Source organism: Lepidochelys kempii, chromosome 8, assembly GCF_965140285.1.
Source record: "Lepidochelys kempii isolate rLepKem1 chromosome 8, rLepKem1.hap1, whole genome shotgun sequence".
Classification (NCBI taxonomy): Eukaryota; Metazoa; Chordata; order Testudines; family Cheloniidae; genus Lepidochelys; species Lepidochelys kempii.
Genome location: NC_136387.1, coordinates 34,774,752 through 34,795,004, shown reverse-complemented (window position 1 = coordinate 34,795,004; position 20,253 = coordinate 34,774,752). Strand labels below are relative to the sequence as shown.

Sequence of the window (20,253 nt, the reverse complement as noted above, 5' to 3'; positions counted from 1 at the left end):
GTCTCTCAGTATCTCAGCTATTGAGTGAGGAAAAAAAAATCAAAGGAAGCCATTAGTAGGTGGCTTTCATAATCTTTGTTTTTTTCTATATTGAGGTCAACCTGGTAATTAGAATCTGGAATCCGCACATCAGATCTGCCGTCTCCGAAACACGGAGTCATTATAATGATAAGAAAAGCAAAACCCAAACTGATCCTGCTTCTAATCTCCCTGCAGAAATGGTTTCTGATAGATTGCCTTGCACCCTGATTGACACAGGAAAGCTTTATGTTTGCTTCATTTTTATGAGCTAATATTAAGCCATTGGTTCAATTTGATGATTCTCCCTGCCCCAACCCATTTATCTTTCTGTTTTTATGACCCCCTTTGCCTGTCTCTGTCTTTCTCTTGTATGTTTCTTGGCACTGACTGCTCCAGCAGCTTTCTGGTAATCGTAACAATTCTAAATGTTCTGCTGTAGCAGAGACATGTGACCTCAGTCTAACTGCAGCACAAGTGCTGCTTCAAAGTCAAGAAAGGCTGGTGCATGTATTCTTTCCTCAGAAAGCAAGCGCCCAGGGGTACTGAGTGCTGAGCACTGCTTGGGATCAGGCACAAAGACAGCTACACATTTTGGTCCAAATGTGCATATTCATTTCTCACCGCCAACCCCACCAAGGAGGAACCCTTCAGCATCTAGACACTTCCATGCTCACCCCCAAAGAAGCACGCTGCAGCACTAACTTTAAACCTCTGTAAAGTATTTGCAGATTGAAAAAGGCTGAGACTTATCTCTCCTTATCTCTCCCCCCACCCCAACCAATGAGAGCTCAGCACTCTGGGTATAGTCTGAAGAGAATTGCTCACAATAAAAGAGAGAGATAACATGTCTTCATGTGCTGTGGTATAAACAGGACTCTGCAACCCGCTCTATGCATGTCGGCCTCTTTGGTGTCCAGGGTTTTTTATTAACAACAATACTCTGAACTTATCTCAGACGCTGAAAGTCCCTGTCCATCCAGGCTGGCCAAGCACTTCACAGACATTAAAGAGATCACCCTTCCAGCACCCCTGTGTTAATGGTACTAACTCCATTGGGTAAAATGAGCCACCTAGTGGTTAAGGGCTGGATTTGGCCACTCGAGCTGAGCAGTACCATACCCTGGGAACAGCCCATAATAAGGCTGGCAGGAGCTGGCTTCATGTGACTTTCCCAAGATGGCACAGTTAGTTGGTGACAGAATAGTGAATACAGCCCAGAAATAGTGATTTCCAGCCTCCTGTATTAACCCTGGAGCCTCCCTGCCTTTTTATTGTTATTACTGTATGTAAATTTTGATCTGCAAATCAGAGCACATGAAGTGTGTGCCTAAAATATTGCCTGGAAAGCAGCGAGCTTGTTTGGTCAGGCCCCGAGCTGGCTGGCTGCCGCACACATTCCCACAAAGGGTTTCAGAGAGGCAGTAAAATGTGCCCAACATCACATCTTCCCTGGCCTAGCCAGGCCTAGTCTGCCCTGCATTGGATGGTTCATATACCCCATGTGTGATGGGCACACTTTATTCAAACCCCCACATTCCTGTGCAGTGTTATCTGAGAAGAGGCCATAAGGAATGTGTTGCCTTCCTTGATACTCTCTTGTTTCAGTAGCCTTACCAGAAATGCGCACATGTACCACTAAGTATGAGAACTCCTGAAGCCAAGGTGTTAGATGGACCCAAGACCCACAAACTATGGGGCAGTTCAGGTCCAGAACTGGAATTATACAGCTCCAGCCCATCTGTACAGTGGACAGAGGTTGTAGCCATTTATAATCCATAAGGAAAACTGCATAATGTGAGACTGTGTGTGTTAGACCCAAGTCATAATTTATAATTCACAAGCTTTGGGGACAAATGTCCCTTCTGCAGATATGGTGAAAGACGTGTCCTACAGTACAGGCTGGGCAGTGACAGAGAAGTGTTTAAATAAATCAGCGTGTTAATAGAAACTGAGGAACAAGAGAGCGGTGGAAAGTGAGAACTGGAATAAAAGGCCATTAAGGGACAGTTGGAATATAAAGTGAAAGGGATTAATGGTGCAGTTGGTGTGAACAAAAGGCGAGAAATGGTGATGGGAGAGATCACTGCTAGGTTAACACCTGTGGTAACAAAAAGATATTTACTAATGAGAACCTAGTACACCCAGAAGGAACAGCACAGAATGCCTAGCATGCCCCTTATGTGTTGTGCTGCCATCACTTTCAGATTATGTCAGTCACATTTCACTTTCTGTTGCTTTACTGATTATATTGATCTTTTCGGCGCCAGTCAGTTACATGGCACCAAAACTGAAACGTTTCTTATGCCTCCAGATGAGGCTAGAGTTTGAGCCCCTGAGCAACATAGTTATACCGATATAGGTCAGTAGTGTAGACCAGACTTTGGTAGCCAGCATGGTTAGGTAACTTGCAAAGCCACATTTCCCTCAGCAGGTATGTTTTAGATGCCTCCCTCAACCAGGCCAGTCGGTTTGAAATTGATTGGGACACTGACTTCACTTTACAGCCAACCAAGAAGTATGATGGCCTTTACCCCATGTTACATACTGTATTGTACCATACATGCCTCCTAAGGGTTGTATGAAGGAAAAGCGATCCAGAGTATCTGTCCTGGACTTAAAAATGTGGGCTAACTTTTGACAAGCACGATCCTGCAATAAATAAATACATACCTATGCAAAAGAGGAGAGAAGCTTCTGTAAATGGATCCATGGGCAGGAATCACCCAGTCAACACAAAGGAAGCTGTGATGTTTCTGGGCAACCTGCTGATATCCAGCTGTTGGAGTAGTTCCCACCAACCAGCATTGGCAACCTCAGCAAGACGAGGGTATTGAGAGTCAGACTGGGAGGGTTTGGTGGCGATGCAAATAGGCGCTCTTCACATCAGTATGGCGGCCCAGCTGGGTGGTCCAGGCCTGTGGCAGCTTAGCTTCCATTAGCCCAGGGCAGGTAAATGAAGGAGGTGACTCACCAAAATCACAGATCTACATTTGTGAACTGTCCTAGTCTAGTAACCGCACCTTCTCTGCTGCAACCTTTTGCCATGCAGGCCGCAAGAAGAAGTAACAGAAACTACAGAGAGAAGATATCTATTATTCTGTCCCTTGCTGAAATGTGTGCTAGTTGGCTAATTAAGTAACACAACTTTAATTAGTTATTAATGAAAGCAATTAACAGAAGCCATGACGCCTAAATGAAAATAAATGGTAGTTTATGTAAAAATGTGGTTTCCATATATTGAATTTTCAAATTGGGATCTCAGATGGTTTCATTGTTGATTCTGCCATACATAGTTTGACTTTGGACATGTCACTGATTTCAGACCAGGTGCTTTGTTCTCCATGTTTCAGAGTGCATAAAAATGGCTACTATATTGCTTCCCTCACTGGCCCTCCCTCTCATCCTCCAGGTAGCCTCAGAAGCTCACACCCAGAGTCCTGTGGTGGTGGTGCTGATGCCAGAGGCACCCTAACAATCTCCTATCAGGGATGTATTCATTCTGATCAGGAGAAAGAAGCAAAATGTTTTGCAGTGTGATACTAGGATCTCCCAAATCACACACATTTAGGTGACCCTGCCTGTGCTAATAGCTCTCTTTGGAGTAAATAAAGTACATGGCAACTATCAGCATCTGGTTGGCTTTTAAGAGTAAGTGTTTCTGTTTAGCTTGAGGTTTTACGTACACAAAAACACGTGCTTGCCCTAATGACAAAAACAGTTCCTAGATCAGCTATGCAGTGACAAATTTCACCAGCAGGTGTCACCTTCATAGACAGTCCCTCATATAGGAAGGAATTCAGGCAGATGTTGTTAAACAATCCAATTTGAAATAGATGCTTTATATTCGTTAACACCTTGCAGTACATCTTGTAAGAAACTCATCCCCACTATTAAAAAAACCAAAACGCCTTAGCTAGAAACAAGCGTGCAGCAAAGTGTGTGCTAACCTGTTTAGTTTCCCTGTGATCTAGTGTCTGTTCCTGACGTTTGTTTTGCTTTTTCCTTCAGCAATCCCAAAGTTCAGGTGGAAGCAATTGAGGGTGGTGCTCTACAAAAACTGCTGGTTATTTTGGCTACGGAACAACCATTGGCTGTGAAGAAAAAGGTAAATTGGCCAAAGTGTGTGTGTGTATTAACGTTTCCTAAATATGACACCCAGGTGTATAGTCTTGCATTGGCACCATTACATAGTAATGTGATCTGTGTCACCTGTTCATGGATATGTGGTGCTTTATAATGAGGCACATTCACAGAAGTGGTGTCAGGCTATGTTCAGAGGGTCAGATTCAGCTCTGAGGTCCATGGGCATTTCCCTGCCCCATTCCATCCAGGCTGATTGGGTTCTGTTCTTCTTTCAGTGTACTCAAGGTGACCCATGTTATAGTTAACAAGCTGCAGTTGTGTATTGACAGGGAAAACTTGCCTCTCTGGTGTACAGAGCCATTAGCCAGCCCCCAGTTGTCACCTCATGGTAGCGATAGGCCTTGCCCTACTTTAAAAGGAAAACTCAGATCACACAGTGAGTTCATACTGTTGGACAGGCAGTGCTGTGTGTTAGATAGTCTGGGAGGGAGGGAGCAGATCCCGACATAAAGATCACAGGCTAATGAATAGGAGTCGACGTTCTGGAGAAGATAATTGCTACATCCACTTCGGCATCCTGCCTCAAGCAGGAGCCAATATCTGATGCTTCAGAGGAAGGCGAAAAGCTCTCCTAATGCCCCTAGCTAAATGTGTAGTTCTGTACGCTGGGGTACGGGATTCTTCACTCTCCTCTTCAGTGATCAGTTTATTCGCTCAAGCATGAGATCTGATTACCCTTATCTTAACATGCAAAGCTACAAATGGTTGTTGTTGGCCATAAAATTATCTAGCTCCTTTTCAAATCCAGGCCCAGCGTTTGACTCAGTGACCTTCTGGCACAGTGAATTCCACAGGCGGAGTGGAAAAAGTAGCTCCTGTTACTCAACCTTAATGCACCTGCTATTAGTATCAGTGATGTGCTGTCTGTATTATAAAAGAGGATCCCATGAAAGTGTTCCCCTCTAGCCTGTGATAAACTCCTGAGTCTCAAGAAAGGGCCACAGAGAGGTGTATGGAGAGACTGAGGCATGTATTCACTTGCATGAAAAGATTCCCTCCTTGTCAAAGCTGGGCAGGCAGGCTTGTGTAAAGCTGCACTTGCTAGAAATGGTTACAGCATCTTCCTGAAAACGACACTGAGCATCCTGCTGGCCTAGCCCAGCGTGCGTGATGCAGGGCGTGTGATTACCTCACAGGGATGGTGGGGAGGTATCTAGGGAAAGGTTTGAAAACCATTGCCCTGAAGTGCAGTCTGCTTCATTTCAAAAGCAAAACTTTTTCTTTTTTCAAAGACCTCTGGCAGCATTCAGAGATGGGGTGACCTCACCAGAGGCAGAGAAAGCACCCCAATATTTTCTTTAATTTAAAATAATTTACTGACTGAGCTGTAACAAAGGACTCCAGAGAGACCTTTCAGCATGGCATGGAGTTTAATTGAGTGACCCTTCTTCTTGTGTTATGATAGGGTAAGGTTTTCACTGTCCTTGTCATAATTTGGATGCTTCTGTCTAGTCTTCTGAACCCATCCCCTTTCCAGACAAAATACTCCTAGTTGTGACAGTCTCTCTTCAAATCTAGGACCCCACCATCCAGTATGACAATCTTTAAGGCCTTTTTCTGAACAAAGGGGATGGCTCTGGTTTCAGCATCAGCTGCAATGCATGTAACATTCATGCGTGACAGGGAGAGATTTTTACTCCCATCAGAATGAAAACATGGTGAGTGCAGGAGAGTTATATTTCCCATCCAGCCATGCTTGGGTGGAGGAGGAGGCAACATGCCAGCACACTGTTACTATGGACTGGTGGTGAAGAGGAGACAGAAGCATCCACTAAACTACTGCAGGCAACTAAGAGATTATAAAATAGAAATATATTGGACTGGGAAAAAATAGCTGTCTGTTCTGATTTGCCCACAGTGGGTGCAGGAAACGTGTCCCACCATTGTGCACTAAGGAGTCAATTCCCATTGTTGGCAGGCTCTGAGATGGATGATCTCCGTAATAGTTCTTGTTTCAGCAGCAGCCTTTCCTGAGGGGCAGAATGGCAGTCTGGGTGCCTTTCTTAACACTTAACATATCGCCTCAAGTAACCATTTTTGTGAATATCAGAGAGGTGTAAAAATCAGTAATTTAGCCACAGATTGCCTCCTTCCTCAGCCTTAACCTCAGGTCTGTAACAGCTCTGAAAGGGAGAGAGCACCTAAACGTCTCCATCCCTAGCCAAAGTAATGCTTTATATTAGGATGAGTTATCTGTGCTGCGGTAGTGCCCAAAGAGCCCAAGAAGAATTGGGTTTGTACTCGCACAGAATCAGAGTTCATAATCCAGTTTAAGACAAGATGCACTCAGTGAGAGCAGTGAACAGGGAGGTAAGAGTGACTGGTGTACATCAGTGAGTTCTGAAGGATTAGAGAAACACTCAGATGTTCAATATTTATCCAAGCTATCTGAGCTTTGATGGGGCTGGATGCTTGTCTGCCAAAGTGACATCCACCAGAATCCTGGTACTACTTCTGCTGGTTGGGCTGGAGATTTGAGCATAGGCTTTGTCAGGGTATTTGGGCACAGAATCCAGACTGCAAAACCCCAGAAGGAGACAATCATTGGCTTGGGTTCAGTTCAAGTGATGGACATAGGTCCAGTTTAACAGACCTACTGCCTGAAATACAAGTTAACAAAGCTCAGTGAGAGCAGAACCCATCTTGATCTGCAACCTGCCTCTCTCATGTTACTCTGTTTCAGTGCTTCAGTATTGTGGTGATTAAGGCTATATAAATACCATAGACTGAATTAATATCAGCAGCTAAATCAAATCAAAGTAAAAATCTTATTGGCCCTACACCTATCCCAAACCTTGTATCTAATACAAGAAAGATTCAGAACAATGTCTTAGCCATTAGCTTCCACAGTCATTTGGACTGGTCACCTGCTCCTTCCTGCATATTCAGGCTTATCCCCACTATAGCAGGAGGAATGCAAGGTGCATTGGCTACAACAAGCTTTAAGCACAGAGTATTTCCCTATCTCAGCTCTGATATTTAGAAAGAGCCTCTTGTGCAACTCCACACTCTAGCGCTGCATTTGTTTATCACGCTCCTTGGGGAACTGTAGCAACAGCAGACTGCTTGCATCAGATACAGACAGATGTAACCCTTGTGTAAGCAGCAGCCTCAGTCAATTGTCCTGGGAGATAAAGAATATAAATCCTTTGTGCTTCTAGACCCTTTCACCCAGGGATCTCAGGCTCTTCCTGAACATCAGTTAGGCCTCACAGTACACCTGTAGGGTAGGCCAGTGATGATCTCCTCATTTCACAGAGAGGGAACCTGGGACACAGAAAGGTAAAATGATGTGCCATGTGTCACACAGTGAATCAGTAGCAAAACCAGGAACACAACCCAGAAATCCTGACTCCCAGTACTGCAATTGAACCACTAGACAAAACTGTTTGGAACCTGCCTTAATAGGGAGGCAGTGCCATGAACTGTACACTGTATCTGACACTATTTAAAGTAATTGCTCCAAAGTAACTTCTCTTGGAAGATTCTGTACAGCTGAGATAATAAAGTTAAGCTTTTCATTCATGACATTCCCACAAAAAGTGGGAGTGTGCTAATAAAATTTGTGGATGATGCAAAGTTGGGGGAGGTATTGCCAATATGGAGGAGGACCGGAATACCATACAAAAAGATCTGGATGATCTTGAAAACTAGAAATGGGATGAAATTTAATAGTGAAAAGTGCAAAGTCATGCACTTAGGAACTAACAACAAGAATTTTTGCTATAAGCTGGGGATGTATCAGTTGGGAGTGAGAGAGGAGGAGAAATCCCTGGTTGTATTGATTAATCACAGGAAGACTATGAGCCGCCAATTTAATGTGGCTGTGAAAAAGGCTAATGCAGTCCTAGGATGCATCGGGGAGGTATTTTCAGTGGAGACAGGGAAGTGTTGTTGCCATTATACAAGGCACTGGTGAGACCTCATCTGGAATACTATGTGCACTTCTGGTCTCCCATCTTTAAGATGAATTCAGACTGGAACAGGTTCAGAGAATGGTCCCTTCTGGCCTTAAGGTCTAAGAGTATATACAATTGATGTGGGCAGTCTCAGTCTGTGAGAGCTGCATTGATGTGTTGACAGCATCTAACCTGGAGAAAAGTCAAAGGGCTTGATCCTGAGGGGTGTTGAGCACCTGCAGTACCCCCTGAAGTCAGAAGAGGTTACAGGATGAAGCAGGGGGTATGTCTACACTAGCTTTAACTGAGAGAGCTCGAGCAGTGAAACTGCAGCAGCACAGTCTTCATCAGGAGTAATTAGCCAGGGTTATGGGCAGGCTTGTACAGCCCCACCCGAAGCACATGGTGCTGCAGCTTCACTGCTCTGGTACCTGAGCTAGCGAGATTAAAGCTAGTGTGGGTATGTCTGCACAAGCTGCAGTCCCACCTCTGACCGCAATGTGGACGTACCCATGGTCTTCAAGTTCCTGGAAAAGAAGATAGCTGGGGGATCAGACACCACACTCAGGTTTCATGCAGAGATACCACCTCGCTGGTGATGAGAGATTTAAATTAATGAGGGCAAGTGTTTGCAGAACAGCAAGTCATGAGTGAACACAGTTGTGTTTTTCTCCCCTGATCAGAAGTCATTAAGTGAGATTGTTAATAGGCTTTTAAATCACACCCATATTATGTAGCATTAATCAGCTGCCTTTTGTGGCAATCCGTAAAGGAAAATGAAGCCAGAATGCTAGGGCTCTTCAGAATACAGATCACTGAGCAAGAGTTCATTCAGAAATGGCAGCTGTCGCTGGACTAGGAGACTGATTAACTGTTGTGCTTGCCAGGCTCTCTTTGCTTTGTCTTCAATGCTGAGACACTTCCCCTATGCCCAGCTGCAATTCCTCAAGCTTGGTGGCCTTCAAGTACTTAGAAATCTCTTCAAAGAAAAAGGCATGGAGAGTCTCTACATACGTGTTGTGACGCTGCTCTACGACCTGATTTTGGAAAAGGTAAGAGCGCTGTGGGGCAGTTTGCTGGAGTCCATGTTCACTGGATGGCAGTGAAGATGTGAGCTATATACACTCTTGGGAGTGAGGAAATGCATGTGAATCGGGAACAGTTATAGCAATGCAAGACAGTACTTAATTAAAGGGCAGTTAATCTTCATTAAAGGGCAGTTGTATCAAGGCCAAACAAGCATCGTACCAAGGAACTCCCCAGGCAAAGACAACCTGTGCCTGCTGATAGTGGGGTGGGGTTGGGGTGTGGAGATTTGGGTTCAGCGGCTTCAGCAGTGTTACTGAGCATGATCAGTACAAGCCAAGCAGTAAATCTGGAAGGGCATGTGACCCTGCATGTCCCTCGCCCTCCCTCCGCCCTGCATCGCCTCTATCTCCAGGGGATGGGGGGCCCGCTCTGCTCCAATACGCCTCCCTGCAGCACTACAAGAGAAGCCCCTGTGGAGCTGGGTTCCATATTGCATAGGCAGTTTGTACTCCCTGGGTTGATCTCTAAGGTGGTTAGTCTCTAAGGTGCCACAAGTACTCCTTTTCTTTTTGCGAATACAGACTAACACGGCTGTTACTCTGAAACCTGGTTTGATCTTGTGTCTGAAGCTTGAAAATATTGTACAGCCATTTAAGCATCTTTTTAACAATAAAATCAATGTTTGTTTTGTTGGTGGTGGGTTTTTTACCCTGAAGTGTTAAAATCAAGAACGTGTGCTAGGGTGCAGGAGAGCCAGGAAATGAAACTGATCGTTCTGGTTTCATTGTCCAAAGTGAATGAAATGCAAAGAGAGTTACCAGGGTATCGCTGTGCAAACTAGCTAGATTTTTGTAATTCTTTTAGTTTTTTTGGGGGGAACTGTACATTTGTAAATCTTAAGTTGTAACTAAGCAAACATCTAAACCTATTTTACTTAACACCACCTTTGATTATTACTGTAAATGTCAGTTTAAAACCCTGTTTTACTAGCCAGTGTTTGATTTGTTGTTTATATTCTGCATTTCTATTACATTGGAGAATGAAAATCAATTAGGTCAAGTTTCACTTCTGTTTATAGTCAGTTTCACCTGCAGATTTTTATTGCTGTAGTCTTTGGGTTTCAGACCTTGAAGAAAAATAAATTATATGTTTTAAAATTTGTTTTCAATTGACTTTTTATAAGAGATGGAAATATTTTTGCTACTCTGAAGTTTTATAAAATATAAATATTGGGTCCAATATAAGTTAACCCTGTCCCTTCAATGGCACAAATAAGGAATTTGTATCTATGACTTGTCTTAGCATTGTCCCTTTAATAACATTCTGTGTTTTAATACTGTACTTTTAGCAACTCCATCTGTTCACAGATTCAGTCTATCTTGAGATAATCTGCACACCCAACAAATTCTAAGTTTTATACAAAAACAATGACATTTATAGCTCTTTTGAGTGTGAAAACTACTTTCTAGGATGTACATCACAGGCTGCTCTCTTGTTGCATCTGCAGACAAAATGGGAAAAAACAGCACCTGGTAAGGTGCTGGATCAATCTGAATAAGTGGTGATGTCACAACATGCTGTAAAGTGCTAGCTTCCGGGTGATTGACTGAAAAGAATAGGCTGCTATTTTTAAATTTTTTTTAAATGAAGCAAAACTAACTCCAGCCCATGCCGGTGGCAGCTCAGTGAAATGAAGCAGAAGAGAAGATGGTTCTGAACTGCTTTTCCTGCTTCATTGTCTCTGTTTAACCCTGAATGGATGGACAATCTGTGTGCATTGAAAATAAAGTTTTCCAGGTGGTGGAAATGGCTTTCCTGCAGGATTGTGGGAAGGGAAATCTCACCTGAGTTTTTCTTCTTTTTCTCCTCACATATGGTAAATCAAAGTATAAATACAATGCTGTGAAACATGCCAGGAACAACCACCCATGGGATCAACAAAAGTCAGCTAGGTAGCAGAGGGCCCTTAATTAAAGGTCAGATAAAATGTTACAGGAAACCTTGAGGAGACTCAAGTGGTCCCGCCAGACAGGGGGTTGCTTATTAGCAAGGCTCATCCTTTGGGCCAGTTTCACTGTATCTCTGCTGATTTCCAGCCTTTTTCTTCTGCACATTTGGATTTGTTCTTATCAGATCTGTAAAAGCCCTAATCTTCTCTTAATGATGATATGGTAGCAAGCAGACTTGCGCTTTTCAGATCTAATTAATGAAGCGCATACATAGTAATTATCACAGGAGGCCACCAGCCAAGCCAGTGGAATAGCTCTTAAAGGGAAACAGACCCCATATTGCTCTTCTTTGGGAAATGGTGGCATGATCAGCTCCTTCTGGCACACAGACTGAGAGATACATCTAGGGTCACATTCCAGCCCGTGACACATGCATGGGATTCCTATATATGTCAACGACTGCTTCTCACATTCACCTACCAGCTCTGCTAGGGCCAAATCTTTAACATCAGTGTTTAGTATTGAAGCCAGCTGTAAAAGGATGCACAGGTTCTTCAGTGTGACACCTGCCCTGTGAGTATCTTTACTCAGAGTATGCTAAGCCAGCTCAGTCCCCGCTGCAAAGCCCTAAATGTACCAGTCATAACTGTGACTGTGGGGTGGGAATCCACGTCTCAGCTCACTCATGGCAAGGCTGTCGAATGTCCATATAAGTGCACTGAACAGAATGGATGCACCTTTTATTTAGGGCTGGCATAAGGTGAGCATTCGGTTGGGCCATGGCACAATCAAGATCCTAGCTCATACCCTCGCTTCCTGGGCCAGCAGGAGCTGGGACCACTGTGGAAGCCACGTGCCTGGTCTCTGGATGTGGGGAACAGAGCACTGGGGCTTGGCCCAAGCATCCCCTTCTGGCTGTTGTCAGAGCAGCACCAATGAGCTAAGTTCAGCTAGAGAGAGAGAATTGTGATGATGTAGAGCTTGAGCATGGTGCCGCTGGCGAACCACAGTGTGAAAGATGTGGGGGGAGGATCCTGGATAGACCCCCCCCCACCTCCTAGAAAAGGCAATGGAAAGCAAAAATGAGGCCTGAAATGCCAGCAGGCTAAAAAGTCAACTCTCTGCCATTTGCTGCAGACAGCAGCACCGAGGCCACGGGCGCAGTGAAGCCTTCAGGCAATGGCTTCAAATAAGAACAGTTTAAGGAATTGACTTGACAGGGACTTTTTCTGCCCTTTTCTCCTTTATTAAATGGGGGGGAGGGGGGTCTCATGTGGAACAGCACAAAGGCTCTACCAGTGTCCAGTGCACCTCGCTGTCCTCCTCTGGATTCTCGGAGCTCTACCGTATATTGTATGTAGGAGGATTTACCATGCAGTTCAATAGAGCTGTGCTGGCTTCCCTTTGGTATCTCACCGGATTCACCTGAGGCTTTGCTTGCTCGGTTCTGGTATAAAGTTGCCCCATAAAGGATATTTTATAAAATTGAGCTTATGCCCTTTGTTTCCCATCTCCCTCTCCCCACTCAAAACAAAACTTGTTTTCTCTCTGCTTTTTTTTAATCATAGAAATATCAAGAATGGCAACACTGTCTTCCCTAGCTTTGCTGGAGGCGCTTCCAGTGGGAATTGGGAGCACTCTTAAATTAAGGATGGGGATGTTGAGTGTTTAACAAAGAGGATTTGTATCCAAAGTGTTTAGTATGTGCCGGAGTTATATAGGTGATCATGAAAAAAATAAATAAATAAATGTGTTTTAAACAGTCTCACCTCACTCCCTTCTCCTTTCAATCAGATTTTCAGTGTCTTGCAATATCATAATTCTACTCATTCTCCAATCAACTAGAGCTTTCCAGAGTATATAAGACCTGAATTTCTAATGCAAAAAAACTAAGCAAAACAAATCTAACAAGGAAGAAGAGAAGAGCGGTTAGTCCTATAGGAAAAGGGGGAGAGTTAATGGAGATTACACCAAATATGAGCCCCAGGAGGATACAGGATGGGTTAAAAAGGATTACAAGGGAGAATGGGAATGGAAAAAACTTGCAGCCAGAGGGAACAGGGGATAGACTGGAGAATAGCACCGTCACTAGGAAAAGGCAGGTCTTTGTGATTGGGGACTCTTTACTGAGAAGAATAGATAGGCCTGTAACCAGAGCTGATCCAGAAAATAGGAGGGTGTGCTGTCTTCCAGGTGCTAAGATACGGGATGTAGACCTGAGGTTAAAAAGGATTCTAAAGGGAGCGGGAAAGAATCCCCTAATTATCCTTCATGTGGGAACAAATGATACGGCTAGATTCTCGCTGGAAAGTATTAAGGGAGACTATGCTAGGCTGGGGAGGACGCTTAAGGAAATTGAGGCTCAGGTGATCTTTAGTGGGATTCTGCCTGTTCCTAGAGAAGGGCAACAAAGGTGTGACAAGATTATGACTATCAATAGATGGCTTAGGCAGTGGTGCTATAAGGAGGGCTTTGGGATGTATGGCCATTGGGAGGCATTCATGGATAGAGGACAGTTCTCTCGGGATGGACTTCATCTGAGTAGGGAAGGAAATAGACTTCTAGGATGGAGGCTGGCACAACTGATTAAGAGAGCTTTAAACTAGGAATTTGGGGGAGATGGTTGGGAGATGTCCAGGTAATCTCCACGCCAGAATTTAGCATAGAGTGGAAAGAAAATGAAGTAAGAGTGGATACAGCTGTAGGTAGGAGGAAGGGCAGTGTAGATACAAGTCTAATAGCTTATACTGGTAGTAAAATAACCGTGCCTAATAGGGTACAGAATGTGAGTGAGGCCAAACAGCAAAAATTAAGATGTTTGTACACTAATGCAAGGAGCCTAGGTAACAAAATGGAGGAACTAGAGTTACTGGTGCAGGAAGTGAAACCAGATATTATAGGTATAACAGAGACCTGGTGGAATAGTCGTCATGACTGGGCTACAGGTATTGAAGGGTATGTGCTGTTTAGGAAAGACCGAAATAAAGGTAAAGGTGGTGGAGTAGCACTGTATATCAATGATGAGATAGAATGTAAAGAAATAAGAAGCGATGAAATGGATATGACTGAGTCTGTCTGGGCAATAATTAAATTGGGGAAGAAAACTATTAGAGCCTCCCCTGGGATAGTGCTTGGGGTGTGCTATAGACCGCCGGGATCTAATTTGGATATGGATAGAGCCCTTTTTAATGTTTTTAATAAAGTAAATACTAATGGAAACTGTGTGATCATGGGAGACTTTAACTTCCCAGATATAGACTGGAGGACGAGTGCTAGTAATAATAATAGGGCTCAGATTTTCCTAGATGCGATAGCTGATGGATTCCTTCAACAAGTAGTTGCTGAACCGACTAGAGGGGATGCCATTTTAGATTTGGTCTTGGTGAGTAATGAGGATCTCATAGAGGAAATGGTTGTAGGGGATAATCTTGGCTCAAGTGATCATGAGCTAATTCAGTTCAAATTGAATGGAAGGATTAACAAAAATAAATCTGCAACTAGGGTTTTTGATTTCAAAAGGGCTGACTTTCAAAAATTAAGGAAATTAGTTAGGGAAATGGATTGGACTGAAGAATTTATGGGTTTAAAGGTAGAGGAGGCCTGGGATTATTTTAAATTAAAGCTGCAGAAGCTATCGGAAGCCTGCATCCCAAGAAAGGGGAAAAAATTCATAGGCAGGAGTTGTAGACCAAGCTGGATGAGCAAGCATCTTAGAGAGGTAATTAAGAAAAAGCAGAAATCATATAGGGAGTGGAAGAAGGGAGGGATCAGTAAGGAAAGCTACCTTATTGAGGTCAGAATATGTAGGGATAAAGTGAGACAGGCTAAAAGTCAAGTAGAGTTGGACCTTGCAAAGGGAATTAAAACCAATAGTAAAAGGTTCTATAGTCATATAAATAGGAAGAAAACAAAGAAAGAAGAAGTGGGACCGCTAAAAACTGAGGATGGAGTGGAGGTCAAGGATAATCTAGGCATGGCCCAATATCTAAACAAATACTTTGCCTCAGTCTTTAATAAGACTAAAGAGGATCTTAGGGATAATGGTAGCATGATAAATGGGAATGAGGATATGGAGGTAGACATCACCATATCTGAGGTAGAAGCGAAACTCAAACAGCTTAATGGGACTAAATCGGGGGGCCCAGATAATCTTCATCCAAGAATATTAAAAGAATTGGCACAAGAAATTGCAAGCCCATTAGCAAGAATTTTTAATGAATCTGTAAACTCAGGGGTTGTACCGTATGATTGGAGAATTGCTAACATAGTTCCCATTTTTAAGAAAGGGAAAAAAAGTGATCCAAGTAATTATAGGCCTGTTAGTTTGACATCTGTAGTATGCAAGGTCTTGGAAAAAATTTTGAAGGAGAAGGTAGTTAAGGACATTGAAGTCAATGGTAAATGGGACAAAATACAACATGGTTTTACAAAAGGTAGATCGTGCCAAACCAACCTGATCTCCTTCTTTGAGAGAGTAACAGATTTTTTAGATAAAGGAAACGCAGTGGATCTAATTTACTTAGATTTTAGTAAGGTGTTTGATACTGTGCCACATGGGGAATTATTAGTTAAATTGGATAAGATGGGCATCAATAGGAAAATTGAAAGGTGGATAGGGAATTGGTTAAAGGGGAGACTACAACGGGTCCTACTGAAAGGTGAACTGTCAAGTTGGAGGGAGGTTACCAGTGGAGTTCCTCAAGGATCAGTTTTGGGACCAATCTTATTTAATCTTTTTATTACTGACCTGGGCACAAAAAGTGGGAGTGTGCTAATAAAGTTTGCAGATGATACAAAGCTGGGAGGTATTGCTAATTTAGAGAAGGACAGGGATACCCTACAGGAGGATCTGGATGACCTTGTAAACTGGAGTAATAGGAATAGGATGAAATTTAATAGTGAGAAGTGTAAGGTCATGCATTTAGGGATTAATAACAAGAATTTTAGTTATAAGCTAGGGATGCATCAACTAGAAGTAACGGAGGAGGAAAAGGACCTTGGAGTATTGGTTGATCATAGGATGACTATGAGCTGCCAATGTGATATGGCTGTGAAAAAAGCTAATGTCGTCTTGGGATGCATCAGGAGAGGTATTTCCAGTAGGGATAAGGAGGTTTTAGTACCGTTATATAAGGCACTGGTGAGACCTCACCTGGAATACTGTGTGCAGTTCTGGTCTCCCATGTTTAAGAAGGATGAATTCAAACTGGAACAGGTACAGAGAAGGGCTACTAGGATGATCCGAGGAATGGAAAACTTGTCTTATGAAAGGAGACTCAGGGAGCTTGGCTTGTTTAGCCTAACTAAAAGAAGGTTGAGGGGAGATATGATTACTCTCTATAAATATATCAGAGGGATAAATACCAGAGAGGGAGAGGAATTATTTAAACTCAGTACCAATGTGGACACAAGAACAAATGGATATAAACTGGCCATTAGGAAATTTAGATTAGAAATTAGACGAAGGTTTCTAACCATCAGAGGAGTGAAGTTTTGGAATAGCCTTCCGAGGGAAGTAGTGGGGGCAAAAGATCTATCTTGCTTTAAGATTAAACTCGATAAGTTTATGGAGGAGATGGTATGATGGGATAACATGGTTTTGGTAATTAAATATTCATGGTAAATAGGCCCAATAGACTGTGATGGGTTTTTAGATGGGGTAAGATCCAAGTTACCCGGGAAAGAATTTTCTGTAGTATCTGGCTGATGAATCTTGCCCATATGCTCAGGGTTTAGCTGATCGCCATATTTGGGGTCGGGAAGGAATTTTCCTCCAGGGCAGATTGGAAGGCCCTGGAGGTTTTTCGCCTTCCTCTGTAGCATGGGGCACGGGTCACTTGCTGGAGGATTCTCTGCTCCTTGAGGTCTTCAAACTACAATTTGAGGACTTCAATAGCACAGATATAGGTGTGAGGTCTTTTTTAGGAGTGGTGGGTGAAATTCTGTGGCCTGCATTGTGCAGGAGGTCAGACTAGATGATCATAATGGTCCCTTCTGACCTAAATATCTATGAATCTATGAATAACTTCATGCACCATATAAAGAAATAAAATAGGGTACAGTGCTGTCAAAAGCCAGGAGTTGTGGGATGTCTGGATTCACCCATGGGCACTGATATACTGTATAACCTGCTGGAAACAGTAGTAAGGGTAGGTGGTGTTCTTGGATACAGATAATCAATTTAACATGGTTTCTTGCAGATGCTGCTTGAGGATTCAGAGAACAAGGAAGACCAAATGGAAGAGAAAGTTCAGCAGTACAAACAAGTGAACCTGGTGCCAGCTGTGGTGGAACAGGGCTGGTGTGTGATTATTTCCAATCTCCTGGCATTGCCGGAGCATGACACTCGAGAAAAAGTTCTAAAAACAGTGCACATTCTGATGGCCGCCTGCAGGGACGGATACCAAGGGGACTATGCCCTCAGCACCACACTGAACGTGCTCCGCACCGAGTACGAAGAACTGGCAGCAGAAGAACAAAGGGAAGGGGACAACGATGGCTATTTTAAGGAACTCCTTAGCTCTATAAATACCATTATTCAGGAGTTAAGATCAGGATATCTGTAATCTGACTGAGCTTTAAAAAAAAAAAATTCATGACAACCTGGTGAATTTTGACGGATGTGCATAAACAAACTATTGAGCAAACTGCTGGTCTAAGCAAAATCCCTCCACAAGGCAAGTGAGCCAACAGCTCCATTATTAAAGAAAGATACAAACATTTTGGGGAGTGTTTTCATTTCACATTTTGGTCCATGCTAATATACCAGATAATGGGATATATGTGTTTAAGGAATATTGCATCTTGTCCTCAACCTCTAATACGTTTAATGTAAGTGACAGAATGTTTAAATCTGTTTAGTAAAATGCAGATTCTTCAGGTTCGAAAGAACGGATGCATTTTTGATCACGTACTTGCTAATTCAGGTAACTATACATCTGTGCTTTGTAAAGGAAAAAGACTTTCCCACGCAACTGTGATCGGTCTTTGTTCTTTTTTTAATGGTGACCCTTTCTTTTGCTGCTTTACAATTTATACAGAAGGATCGAAAGCTGCTGTTAGGTTTTTATTTTTAAGTGTGCTTTCTGCTTGTGTCTTCCCTCAGAAACACCACCACTATCAACGCTTGTCTTCCCTGGAGGTCTGCATAGAGGACTCATAGATTCAGATTAGGAGCCTTCTCAGACCTTTGTTGAAAGATGTTGAATATTCAACAAAAAAGAGCCTTTCTTCCAGCTATTTGTTAGGGTTTTGAGTTAAATAGATGTTAACAAACCCCAAATAAAAACTCAGGCATTCTAAACAAAAAATAAATCATTAGAAATCATTTCTCCTGTCAATTAATCAGGTTTCTCTTGCTTGGTAACTGTGATGTCATAAACATATTTGTCCTCCAGTTTTTGATAGAGCCTCCTTAGAAAAGAAGGCTGGCTAAGACTTGAATTTCCAATGAGGGGGGAGGGGTCGAAAGGGAGCTATTGGCAGAGAAATCTTTCAGGCCTTCTTTATACATCCAAAGAAACAAAACAAAAAGGCACCAGTCTGTCAATCAATGAATTTCCCAGCCCATGGCAATCAGGCCTGGTAGCTTCCATATATCATCCTCCCTGACTGGCAGCAGGGGCTAGTCAAGCACAGGGCTCGACTCAGCTGAGCCAGTGCTGCAGGTTGTACTCTCTGATGCTTTTACTTTTCAGATAAATGTCCATTAGAGGCTGGATTGAGGCCACCACTTCCATTTCCCCTGTGACCTGCATCCAGACCCTGACACAGGAGACAGCCTAGTACATTAACCCAGGGTAGCACCTGCCCCCTCCATCACTCCATTTTCTGTATCCACAGAAAGCCCTTTGATAACACTTGGATTTCCGGCAGCATTCCTGTCACAGAGACCTCTGTACAGTCACATAAGTGTGTCTGATCTAATGCTGTGTCATCCCAAAGGCAGTTTCTCTAATACAGCGGTGGGAGGAGGGAGAGATGGTTTGGTCCCTGGGCCATGCAGACTTGGGCTAACTATGCCCTTTTAGAGTCCTGTTCTCTTTAATGTCTGGATTAGGCACTCAGCTGAGTGGATCCCCCCATTTGGCATGATGGGCTGCTCTTGTAATCCGTGTGCCTCCTGCAGGGTTTCCCCAGCGGGAGTCCCTACTGATGATATAATAAATAGTTGTATTTATATGGCAGCCATCTGCCCGTGCTTTGTAGGCACTACACAAAACTGTATGCTTACAATGAAATGAGGCACCAAACACAAGATGTCCTCCAGCCCTTTCTAAAGATGGCAAAATCTGTGCAGCTGGAGGGGCCCTTGCTCCAGCACAGAGTTGCTGCAAAAAAACTAGAGGCTGGATCTAGTTTGTCCCTGCAGAGTCCTGCAACCCAGGAACCCCTCACAAGGGGGAAATGATACACAGGCTTACATTATAGGCTGTGAGTCTTCAGGTTAACTAGCCATATGCCATCACCTTCCCTGCCACTGGCATAGGGGGCTAAGCGCCCAAACAAGACTTCCCTTTGTCATGCCAGAGAGCCCTTAGGGTTGTTAGCTGGGGGGCAGCTGCCCAGGCTCAGAGATGTGCAAATATGGCTTTAAGCCACTTCCACATGCATGCCATACAGGAGTTGCTCTATATGTGTTTCTGCCCCAGCTAAGGTGTGGAACCATGGAGTTCATCAGATCCTAACTCAAAGCTAAACCCTCCAATATATTCTCTCTGCCTGCTAACAGACAGCTGCTAGGTTACTTCAGCCCTGCCCCCTCATAATGATACCAGTGCACTTGGCAAGAGCGGTAAGCCAGCAATCAGCATCCAGCCTAGAGAGCAAGTGTCAGATAGCCAGGCTTGCTGGTGAAGAGGCCTACTGTGGAATTGCTGTACGAGGGAAGGTCACTCTCTGGCACTAAACCAGCAACTGTAACCCTGAGAGCTGTGTTTGTGGCGATCTATGTAAACGAAGACTGGCGGCCAGCAAGGGATTTAGCAAATTGGGGTCTGAGATGGCTGATTGTCTCTGTAATGGTGTATTGGGCCCCAAATGCCCATCACCTAAAAGCAGCTTTGTTTCACAGCGCTAGCCAGGCCCCATTCTTTATCATTTCCGGAATCAGTTCCAAAATTGCTGTCTAGCACTCACAGGTACGTCAATAATTGTTACTCCAGTTTTGGGCATCAACAAGGAGTACGCTACCACTGGAAGAGAGAGACAAT

General features: G+C 43.6%; 1 protein-coding gene across 2 annotated transcripts in view; it reads left to right on the top strand.

The window, feature by feature from the left end:
- Window positions 1-18,333, top strand: part of SIL1 (SIL1 nucleotide exchange factor) — a 230,004-nt gene extending 211,671 nt beyond the window's left edge. For both annotated transcript variants that reach the window (XM_073356007.2, XM_073356006.2), the window contains 3 exons: window positions 4,030-4,126; window positions 8,951-9,115; window positions 17,242-18,333. In XM_073356007.2, coding sequence (XP_073212108.1) covers window positions 4,030-4,126; window positions 8,951-9,115; window positions 17,242-17,607 — 628 coding nt within the window. In that variant the 3' untranslated portion in view covers window positions 17,608-18,333. The remainder of the gene's footprint in view (window positions 1-4,029; window positions 4,127-8,950; window positions 9,116-17,241) is intronic.
- Window positions 18,334-20,253: the final 1,920 nt, after the last annotated feature.